Raw genomic sequence first — 12,062 nt, forward strand, 5'->3', positions numbered from 1 at the left:
GCTTTCCATGAACCCACCGTAGGTTGATGTCTTTGTACCAACATCTAGAGGCATAAGAAATAGAGCAGAGGGGCTCAATCACCTTTCTTTTTTTCTTATCTAGTTTTCATATTTTTTCAAAAAGATTTTTTTCTTTCCTTCTTTGAGAGAGAGAGAGAGCACGAGCAGGGGGAGGAGCAGAGGGACAGGGAAAAGCAGACTCCCCACCCAGCAGGGAGCCAGATACCTGGCTGTATCCCAGAACCCTGGGAGCATGACCTGGACTGAGAAGGCAGACTCTTAGCCGACTGAGCCACCCAGGTGCCTCCTATTTTTCATATTTGAAGAAACGTGGCTGTCCTTAATAACTTACTTGCCATTGCACTCCAAGTAAAATAATCTAGTCTCCCTCAGAGCACCAAGGGTGCTACCAGAAGATATCTTCCATTTGAGCCTATAGCAATTGTTGCAAATCTGCTAAACATTAGGTTTGCCAGATCCTTAAAAAGAATCGCTATAGCATTTCTGGTGAGATGCTTTTTGAAAGGAAAAGCTTTTACTGCTTTTGCAGTGGTCAGCTGCAAGTTCACCACGTTTAAAATAGAATGTCATGCCTTTTTCCTTTTTCATCTCCTGATTGACCTCTCTGTCTCTGAGATCACCCTTCTTTTGTTCATCCTGGTTTAAGATGATGAAGGAATCTTCTCATTTCTCAGGGCTAGTGCAACTATGATAGTTACCTACAAAAGGACAAGGAAGTAAGTAAGCCCCTTACATACAATGTCTCATTCAATTCCTTGTAAAGATTGTTTTACAGATTAGGAATCAGAGTGGTTAAGTAGAGCTCACTCATTGACTTGGGATTAGAAACCAGGTCTCCGTGTTTTCTTCCTCCCTCAACATGTTCTTTCTCTTCCTTCCCCAGTTCTGTTGGAGAACCACCCCATTGTTCCATTGATCAAAATTTTTGGATCAATAAGTGATAGTGTTGAATTGACTTTTTCAGGAAATGGTCCCTATTACTCTTTTTGTTAAAGGGCTTACCACACCATCTGGCACAAAGTAAGACTTTGATAAATGGTAGCTATCATTATCAATAAAAACAACTAACTGGGTGCAAAAATCTAGGACATCTGGCAGAGTTAAGTTGGAAGAGATAATGGCGAGAAGGTGACCACGGTCCAAGCTGGACCTGAACAATTAGAATTTCCTTACCTCCTCGCCTTGCTTGGAATGTGCGATCTGCCCTTTCCCACAGTGGGAGATCTTCTAATGCCATTACCTTGAGGAAGATGTCCTCGAGGCCATCCAGATGGTACACATGCCTGAAACCAGGTAAGGCCTCTTAAGATGCTGGTAGGCATGTGCAGAGATCTACCCATCTTGTAGCTGCTTCAGATGAGCCTTGTAAGTTCTCTTGCTTATTAAACCTGCCACAGATCAGTCTGGAGTGACCTCCCTCTTTCCTCAGTCTCTCCTTGCCCTCTGTGTATGGCGTTGGGGGGGAGGGGCAGTCTGTGAACCACCAAGGAATGTCCTAGCTGAAGCTACCACAGGGGGCCGGGGGCAGCAGTGGGTTCAGGGGAAGAGGCCATAGTGATGCTACTGGTGTGGATGGCGGAGATGAAGTTCTAGAATATAGGTGACGTTTGGTGGGGTGAGGTCCGGAGCTGATGACCAAGAAAGAATTCTTGAGACATCTTTGGTGCCAATGGTGCTTTATTAAAGTGGGGGAACAGGACCCGTGGGCAGGAAGAGCTGCTGCCCCGGGGTTGTGAGTAGTTGCAGGTTATGTACCATGGAGTTGAGGAGAGGTAAGGAAAAGGGAGGTTTCAGTAGAACTTTCATATGCTAAAGAGGACCTACAAGATACGGATACCAGAGGCCTTGCCATTGCCAAGATTGTTTTGCCCTCTCACAAGGTATTAAGGAGAACAATCTGAGGGTTTTGAAGGGGCGAGGGGTGGGGGGAGCGGAGGTGGGGTGGGTTGGGGGAGCCAGGTGGTGGGTATTAAGGAGGGCACGTATTGCATGGAGCACTGGGTGTGGTGCAAAAAAACAATGAATTCTGTTATGCTGAAAAGAAAAAAAATTTCACAGATGTCCCACCCAGGAGTGGGGGTAGGGGAAGGTTGGAGGGTGTCACCTTTTGCTTTGATCTCAGCCAGCCTTCTGTTCCCTTATCAGTGGCAGCACAGTCGTGGGGCTCCAGTACTGAAGAATTCTTGAAAGCAAGCAACAGAAGAGGCTCTCCACTAGTGGAAGCACTGTTCTTGCCAGGTGGGGTTTTGCCATCAGAGCCCTGCTCTGAAGACACCAACAGGAGGAGTAAGACTAGGTCCTGACCCCAGAGAGACCAAGACAAGGGGCTGGAACCAAAAGAGCCACTAGGGTTCAGAGAACAAATGGGGAGCTCAGTGTCCAAACAGGATCTGACCGAGGGTGGGATTATGACAGCAAACTGAGTTACCCACCAGATACAGGCCCCCTGAGCCCCACCTGCCGAGCCCTTTAAAATGGTTCCTCCCAGTCTATAGCTGAAAGAAAATGGGTAATGAAATTTCCACTGTGAAATGACTACTCACTGGGAAAAAAAGTACCTGTAGGCACAGAAGTATGCTTCACTATGCTGGGGCTTGTACATCTCCAAGGGGTTACTGAAATTTTATGCAGAATTTAGGATTAGTGTGTGCTGTTTTGATGGGGAACGAATCCATCATTTTATCAGTCTCAGAACTTTTATCTGTCTCAGCGTCTGTGGTCCATGACCTCGCAAGGACAAAGGAATGATGTTTTAAAGAAATTTTTTTTTTTTAAAGATTTCATTTATTTATTTGACAGAGAGAGATTACAAGTAGGCAGAGAGGCAGGCAGAGAGAGAGAGGAGGAAGCAGGCTTCCTGCTGAGCAGAGAGCCCGATGTGGGACTCGATCCCAGGACCCTGAGATCATGACCTGAGCCGAAGGCAGCGGCTTAACCCACTGAGCCACCCAGGTGCCCCAAGAAATGTTCTTTTTAAGCACAAATACTACAGTCTAGTTTTTTCCTCGGTCAAAAGTCTGGTGAGTTGAGATGGGGTGTTCACCTTCTATGGCAGATTTGTCTCATACACCTGGGCCTCCAATTACTATTCTATCTTCCCATTTGCTCCTCTCTATTTTGAAAATACAGATTCAGCAATTTCTGGTCCACTAATGAGCTCCATTCTTACTACATGGCTAAGTGTTTAATAAGTATAACATCTTTTTCAGATCATAGTGTGAGTTCCTATGGGGTGAAGGCTACCATAAGATGGGCCCAGTCTGTTGTCCTCACATGGAGAAGAAGTGGCCTGTCTTCTCTCATTTCTTCCATCTTCCCCAACCGCTCGGGCCTTGCACATCTTTTACTCCCCGGTCTTCATTCTTCACAGCCCAGCTCAAATTTCATGTATTCTCTGGAAGCTTCTGGGATAATGTTAGCCCCCTGGAATTCTCTGCCTTCTCTGAAGTCTATATTACACTTAGGTGCTGGGAAAAATGCGTCAGGCAGTGAGCGTGTTGTAGGCAGGCTTTCTCCACCATGGCTCCACTCAAAATAATTCTTCATTGTGGACTGCCTCTCCTCGCCCGGCATGACAACCCAGTGTCTGCTAACATCGGCAAACGGCCCCTGAGACAAATCACCTCTGGCTCAGAACCACTGTTGAAGCGTGATCTTCATGTATCAGGCGATGTGATGTGTTAGACTCTGTACAGACCTTATTCAGGGTCATAGCCCATTCTCCTACCTTTATCTTCCTTTACTGCCGTTCACCCCTGGCTTCTGAGCTCACCTTGTGATGAAGTTCTAGAACCTAGGTGAGGTTTGGTGGGCTGAGGTCCGGAGCCGACGACCAAGAAAGAATTCTTGAGACATCTTTGGTGCAAAATGGTGGTTTATTAAAGCACGGGGACAGGACCCGTGGGCAGGAAGAGCTGCTGCCCCGGGTTGTGAGGGATGGCAGGTTATGTACCCTGCTGTTGGGGGAAGGTGAGGGGAAGGGAGGTGTCAGTGGAGTTTTCATATGCTGAAGAGGGCCTACAAGGTGCCAGGATGTCCCAGGCCTGCCGGAGGCCTTGCCCTTGCTGCTGGATCAGTGTTGTCTTTAGACCGGCCATTAACACTAAGATAGTTGGGAGACTTTTTGGTGGGGTGTCACAATCCTGCTATCAATCGTCTTTGTTAGTGAGATTTAGGACATTTGCAAGCCAAGGGAGACTCCTGTCTAGCAGGATTGTGAGCTCTGCAAGTTAACTATTTGCTTATTGTTCATGGCAGTCAGGGCTGCCTGAGGGATGCTACACTTATGGAGGGGAAAGGGTGCAAGGCGCCAGCTTTTGCTTTGTCCTCAGCCAGCCTCCTGCTCCCTCATCACGTGGACTGTGCTTTACCTTTACAAAGCACTTCAAACTCTTTACAAAGGGGCAGGTAATATATAAACACTTACTGCTTCTTTTACCCTTTGCCACACATAACCCAGAGAGGTAAATGTTACCACTGCCTTCTAACAGACAGACACCGAAGGCTAAAAATCTGTGTTCAATAACTGAACTCTAAATAACGAACACGAGAGCAGCGAAGACTCAAAGTCAGGATTGTCTTCTTCCAAAGTTCACGGTATTTTCAGAGCACAACGCTGCTTTGGTTACTTTCTCTCTAGAGACTCCTTGTTACTGCTCAACTGTATTTCAGCCTGCAGACCAGGGATCATGTCTATTGCCTCTTGGGAATACTGAGCATTTCTTAAGATGCCACAGGAATAGTTAATTCAAGGGAAAATAATTCATTTAATTTTTTTTTTTTTTTTTTTTTTTTTTTTAGCTCTCCAGAACCTCACAAAAGAGAATGCTGGTATTAAGAGCATTCGTTTTCTACCACTTAAAACTACACTGCAACTGTTCAATACTTTTGAAGGGTCAGAAAATACATTCCAGGAAAAAAAAAATCATCTCTATGATTTCTTTAAAGCACAACCCTAGCTTCATGGCATTTCCCTCATTTCCACAGGGGAAGCCTACTTCTCCAGTTTAATTCTTTTCCATTGATTGCTAGGATTTCAATCTCTTTAGGCCTTCTGCATTAGAGACAGGAACATGTCTGTTTTTTCATTTTTCCCAACTTGAAAAGTTTGGAGTTTATCATATTCTTTCCCCTTTTAATGACGTGTAGAACTGAATTTCAAAAAACAAATATGCCTTTTAGGACAGAAAGCTCCAACTCAATGCTTGGATCTGCATCACATCCTCAACTTTGGAAAAGTAGAAGTTAAATTTTTCACTTCTGCTAACTCTTAGAAAGCATGTAAGGAAAAGTAGTCTTGATAAACAGACTTCTGAAAGGAAAAAGGAGGAAACTAGCAAAGGCGTTGTGTTTCCTGTACAAAGGCTAGTTTCTCTCCTGAGATTTTGGTCAGCTGTCATCACGAGGACATTCTGTAGCACAAGCAGGTCCGCTGAGGTTTCAATTATTTTACAGTCCAGGCGATTTCACACTTCCAATCACAACTATGGTTCAATGAGGCCAATGTTTTACAGCTGATGAAACGAAGACCCAGTGGCTAACTGACCCGCTACCAATATTCAATTTCAAGTTCACCCACTTCCTGTCAGAGCAGAAGACTTTGATACATTTAAAGCTTTCCAGTTATGGTCAGGAAGTTTCCACTTAACCTTCATCCAAAAATAAATCTTTATTACAGTTAAGAAATAGAAATATTAATATCGCTGTATTTAGAGGACAACTGTTAAATTAAGCCTTCCAAACCACAGCATGTGGGCTGAAGCTTAAGAGTACTACTAGCTCCTGAGAGATAATAGGATTTCTGAAAGTTGGAAAATAACTTAGAAATGATTTTACAGAACAAGGTGAGTTTATGTGTCTCACAATATACAGATTTCCTCCTTTTGTAACTGGGAGGCAGAATTGGGAGGAATAGTAAAAGTTCTGGATACAGTGGAATCTAGATTTAGCTTTATGAACTAGTAGTTATCTATAGCTTTACTAACTAGTAGCATGCTACTAGGTAGTAAAGGTATGCTACTTCACCCACCTCTGTAAGCCCATTTTTATTTTAATGGGAGGTGAACCAGATGACCTTCCAGCACTAATGTTTTGTGACCCCATTATGCTTACCTTATCCTTACAGGAAAATCCCAAATAGGAAGATAAACGTATTATGACCTTAGATTAGTGTTTTTTGTTTCAAAATTGCGGTGACTTTTCTCTTAGCCATAGCCTTCACACTTGATGGCCTCACTGTTTTTCTCTCCAGAGGTAGCCACAGAAGCATTCACATGGTGAAGGATGTAAAAACCTCTGTACCAAGGGGCGCCTGGGTGGCTCAGTCAGTGAAGCGTCCGCCTCTTGGTCTCCGCTCAGGTCATGATCTCAGGGCTGTGTGACTGAGCACTCACTGAGCACGGAGTCGGCTTGGGACTCTCTCCCCCTCCCTCTGCTCCTCCTGCTTGTGCTCTCTCTTTTTCAAATAAATAAAAACAAACAACCACATCTGTACCTAAAAATCAAAATTATCTCCCTCAAGTTTTTTAAAGTTTTTCTGTTTCTTTGAGTTAGTGTTCCTCTGTAGATTCTTTTCTTCCTTAAAAGAAAAAAAAAATCTCCCAAGCCCCTCCTCTACTCTCATAGAGCTTGTTATTAATAGAACATGTCTCAACTGCCTCCTCACAGCAAACAGTTATCTTACGATTTGAATTTAGAAAAGGAAGACTTGAGTAATAACTAATATTTACATACTCCTTTCTATGTTCCAAGCACTGTTTACATGCTCTACATAATAGGAAGGCCTTTAATCCTCAGAGAACTCAATGAAGTAGCTACGTATATCCCTTACTATTCAAGGCTATCCAGTCCCTGGCTTTCATGCTTGGAGGTCAAACAGAGGTCAGTGAGCAAGGCTGCCTGGCTGGGAAACTGAGTTATCTGAATCTACTTCAGTTTCCCCACTTGGGACGGTGAAAGACTTGAGTTTAAGGAAAGCAAACAATGGTGCCCCAAAGCGCAAATCTATTTGGTTCCTCGGTTGCAACAGCAGGGTTTAGAGGGAGAGGTCACAAAGGGAGGGTTATCTATCCAGTTCTCTCTGGTTCACAGCTCAGGCACCTGAAAAACAGGTGGGTTAAGGAAAACTGCCTCAGGCCTTATGCTAATATGAGGCAGAGCCAGAAAGGTGATCCAGGCACTAGGCACCCAAGTCACCCAAGTCAATGCCATGCTTGTGGCTTCACTGCCCAGCTAAAACTTCACTTTCCTTTTTGGACGGCGTTGTCTCCACATGTACAATGCCGTTCTCCTGGATAGGTCTTTGGGGAGTTTAGCCAGAGTTCCCATTCCACTTTTTTTGCAGAGCTCAATCCGTCAACAGTGATTAAATGTTCTATTAACACCACTATAAACAAGTCTGAGATTACGAAATTTGTTTTTTCTACAGTTTAAGAGTTTAATCACAGGTCTTTAGGAACAGTGACGTTCCATTCAGTCGCCATCTTTAATGAATTCTGCCACGGGGGATGAAGCAGTGATCTCTATCATTTAGAAACCGGAAAAGCAGACTTCCAGAGCAGATAAATGCAGGTTGAAGTGCAGTGGATTCTCGGTCTCGGTAATCCCTCTCATAATGTCAGGAAAGTTAGGGTCCCCGAGAACCACGGCTTGTCAACTAATCACACTTGTGAGAATTGCTCCCCATCGCCAGTTAAGTTCCCACCTCTATGTAGTCTTTCAATTTTTGCTGAAGTATTTTATGAATGACACCAGCAATGATTTCCTTAAGAGTTCATCCCAGATTCTCATGAAATTATGCAAAACCATGGGTTCCCTCTATCTTCATGACTTACTCTCTTTGGGGTCAGCAGACAGCTGTGCAGGTAGAAATCCAGAGGATAAGCTCCTGTTTTCCTGTTAAATAATACCTTATCGGTTAACCTGACAGGTAATATCTCTATAAGTTCTAGTGAAAAATAAATCCATGCTTGGTTTCAAAGTCAATTTACACTTTCACAATAGCAACAAGGCAGGCAAGGAATAAAGCCAAGACTAAGAGAGCATTCATAGCTCCTTGGAGGCCTTCCACATGACAAACGTGCTGGCTCTGCACAGCATTCAGTGTCTGCTTTTGAGTCACCATGAGGGAGAGAGTCAAAGGTATGGGGCCGGGGTAAGGACACCCCAGAAGCCACACCTTACACACGGGGCATACTCTTGCAAGGAGAGAAAAGACGTCATTGTAGTGAATTTCAATACAAAAAGCCTATGAGGTTCCGGACAAAACTCTGACGCTTAACGTCAAAGTGGAAATTTCCAAGTGTACACCTAGTATCTCTGGTCATTTTAGATTTTCTGGTCGAAAATGCTGAGACTCAGTGTATAGGGCGCTCAGGGAGAACTGGCTTTAGATCTTGGTTCTAACCAGACCCAGTCATTACCATTTGGTGACCTGACTGAATCACTTGCCCTTTTCTAAGCTAGGCATTCTTTCCATGCAGAGAGAAGAACAGATCCCATGAGCTCTATGGCTCCTACGGGTTCCAAGAGGCTTGTGGGTTTTGCTTATGTGTTTGAACTCTGACCACCCAATCTGCCTGATTGTCACATCATTTCTAATAGATGCTATCTGTTTAACTCAGCAAAGAGGTTTCATATCACTGTGAAATATCCCTTGGAGATCTCAAAGATCTGTCCCAATCTAAACTGTTAACTTCCCACTAATGAGGCTGTAAATCTCACCCAGGGAAGGCTGACCAATACTTCCAGAGGCAAGAGAAGCCAAAAGTTTAACCAACCCAGTTTCATCAAAACTCATTTCTCCCTTTGGCCTCTGGCTTATCAAATATCCAGGGGATAATTTTAGGCTAACCAGTCATTATTTGAGTATGCTCCTTAGCATAAAGGTCCATAGTTATTGTTGTTGTTGTTGTTTTTTCAGTTGAAATATACTCACATTCTTTGTTTTTAAAGTACTTACATAGATAATAACCATGAATCTAACTGAACGGTCAGTGGTGAAAACTGTTAAGCATGTATATATATTTTGTAATCTGTATCACCTGAACATTTACAGAAAAAAACTTTTAAAAAATGTAATAATCATTGCCATATTTTCTTGCGATTTTTATTTTAAAGATTTTATTTGAGAGAGAGCGCGCGCATGTACTCCTGAGCAGGAGGGTGGGTGTGGGTCATGGGGGCTAGGGAGGAAAGCAGAGGGGAAGCAGACTCCTTCCTGAGTGTGGAGCCCAACCTGGGGCTCAATTCCAGGACCCTGAGATCATGACCTGAACCGAAGGCAGACGCTCAGCCGAGGGACGCAGGCGCCAGGCTCTTGTGATTTTTACAATTTAAAAGTAAGTCTGTGTTCTCACAAAGGCTTGGGAAAAATGTAACATGTTTGACTTACACATGATTAACAAAATCCTGCGTTTTGTTACTGCAGAGCTGTCAAGTAGGCCAGAGGTCAGTTCAAATTAAAGGCAGTTTTAATTTTAAAGGCCACAATCTTGATAGGCATCTACCTGGAATCCCTGAAAGTGCTGCTCTAAGGGGCTCCCGTCTGGGAACGGGGCTCCCGTCTGGGAACGGACCCCTCCCCCCACCGCCCGTGGCGAGCGGGGAGGGCCGGGAGCGCCCCCTACAGCTGCGGAATCGGCGTGGCGGCCATGGCGATGCTCTCGATGGCGCACTCGTCGGTTCCTCTGCGGATCCGGAAGTACCCGTTCTCCCCCCAGCTGGCGCCCCAGCTGTTCTTTACAATCCAGTAATCCATGCCAGAGGCCGCGTCGGTGCCGTAGCCCACCAGCAGAACGGCGTGATTCGTCAGCTCGAAAGGGTTGAAAGGGTCCCGCAGGCCCGTGTGGTAATAGATCCCCGAGCGGTAGTGGAAGAAGTCATCGTAGACTTGAAAAGCGACGGCCATGGGCCCGTGGTGGACCAGCTCGAGCTTCATCAGGGCCTCGTTGCAGGCCCCGTAGAAACCGCCCACGTAGTGGTACTCCGAGGAGTAGTGGCGGGGACAGTCCTTCTTGGGTTTGCAGGGCGAATCCGCGGCCTTGTAGGGGAAGCAGGCCTCTTCCACCAGCCCGAAGTCTTGGGCGTACTTTCCTGCGATGAGGTACGGGAAGCCACCTTCACAGCCTGAGGAATACCACACACACTGGTCACCCCTCCGTTAGAGAGCGGCACGGAAGAAATGGTCCCCTTTCTTTTTTCTTTTTCCCCTTTCTTTTCTACTCCATCGATCCTGTTACACTCGGGAGCCGTTCCTAGCTTAAATGCTACTGGGTCCACTGCCCACAGCCCTCTACGTACCTGTCCTCTCATCGCCATCGCATGAACACACAGTTATCTGGCACCTGGGCTGGAAGGAACTATAGCCTAGTGCTTAGGTGGGAAGGCTCTGAAGCCTGACCATGCAGGTTCAAATCCTAAACTGTGGAAGAATTTCACTTCTCTGTCCCTCTGTTGACTTGTTTGTAAAATACAGATAGGAAGAGAACTTTCCTTGTGGGAGTAAATTAGTTACTTCATGTGAAACCAGGAAAAGTTGGCCACTCTTGTCATGATTAAATAGCCAGACACCACAACATGGCTCTTCCTGAAGGAAGTCTGCTCTGACCACCACCTGCAAAGAAGCTCTAAATCAGGTTCCCATCACCCTCCTCCAGTCCTGGCCATATTGTACACATCCCTAAGCCTGGATTTTTTCTTCAACGTTCCTTTGATTATTTAATTTCTACTTTCCTCACTTCAGTCTAAGCGTCATGAGGGTAAGGACTGTCTTTGATACTCAGTCCCCAGGGCCTAGAAGTCACCTTGGTGGTAGTTTTGTAAATATTTCAGAAAGACTAAAAGGTCCAATGACAAAGAATCATTCCTAAGCAGTTTCATTTCATAATAGCCAAATCTGGGGATGACAGCAGAAAACTTTACGACGAGAATGTTTTGCTCTAAATCAATGGCAGCTGGGCTTTCTACATCGTCACCCGAGGCCTGTTCTGGAAGCCAAGTACACATCTGTCACTCTCCCCTAGAGAGAAACCAGTGTTAGCGTGGCTGTAGTATGAATTCAGATTCAGAGTGAAAGTTTAGTTGGAACTGAAAATCTAATATTTAGAATCTATGTGGCCTTCAAAATGTTATAGAACAACTTCACATCTGTCCTGGCTCTGTAAATAGGGCTATAAATAGGACTGTCTACTTCTCAGGGTTTTGAGCCTTGTTGGATAACGTACATAAACGGCCCCGAAGAGCTGGTGCTCCCTCAGTACAGAGTAACTACTGACATTTTGCTGAATGGTGCAGTGAATTCCATGAGAAGCACTTGTTAGTAAGTGAGAAGGCCTGAACTCCAGAACTTGCACCCAGGCACTCTGACTGTAGACACTGTGCTCTGTGCCACACCATCCTTTTACCTTTGTCGACCATGGCCAGATACACCCAGGTAAATAGCGCCTGAAATACGACACTCACCTTGCGCATATTGGCTGCAAGAGACCACCTCCTGAGGGCTCAAGATCGGGGTCTGCGTGTTGTTGGTTAGTATACGGATTCGCGCTTCCAGCATTCCCATCGAAGCAAATGCGTAGCAGCTTCCACATGATGCTGGTGATCAAAAGCAAATACATGTAACCTAAGGGAACTTTGAAGCACTTACAAAGAAACATGGACACATCTAGAAATCCGAGGGGAGAGATGCAGTTAATATATTTATACTGAGTTCTGCTGCTGTTGTTCATAAGGATCAGTCCAATACAGACGATTCAATCGATAAATACTATTAACCTCATAGCAAAACATAAAGATCTCAGCTTTTTCACCGAAAGGCAAATGTTATGACATGGGGCTTTCCTTGAGACTATTTAGGAGGCAAAACAAAACAAAATGAAATCCAAAACACTCCCCTAGTCTCTGCAAAGCATTTGACAGTATTCTTGACAATGAAATTATATAGGTCTATAGCACATGGAGCCTCTCAGTTGAGAGAACCCTTTGGAGGGATATACGTGAGCTGAGCTTTCCAGTATCTCAAGAGCAGCATTTTCTTTTTCTTT

General features: G+C 44.9%; 1 protein-coding gene across 1 annotated transcript in view; it reads right to left on the reverse strand.

The window, feature by feature from the left end:
* Positions 1–5,670: 5,670 nt before the first annotated feature.
* The window catches only part of CTSC (cathepsin C), a 37,665-nt gene continuing 31,273 nt past the window's right edge, over positions 5,671–12,062 (reverse strand). The window contains exons 6-7 of the mRNA XM_059412412.1: positions 11,482–11,613; positions 5,671–10,146 (exon numbers count right to left, since the gene is read on the reverse strand). Coding sequence (XP_059268395.1) covers positions 9,644–10,146; positions 11,482–11,613 — 635 coding nt within the window. The 3' untranslated portion in view covers positions 5,671–9,643. The remainder of the gene's footprint in view (positions 10,147–11,481; positions 11,614–12,062) is intronic.

Source organism: Mustela nigripes, chromosome 1 (genome assembly GCF_022355385.1).
Source record: "Mustela nigripes isolate SB6536 chromosome 1, MUSNIG.SB6536, whole genome shotgun sequence".
Taxonomy (NCBI): Eukaryota; Metazoa; Chordata; class Mammalia; order Carnivora; family Mustelidae; genus Mustela; species Mustela nigripes.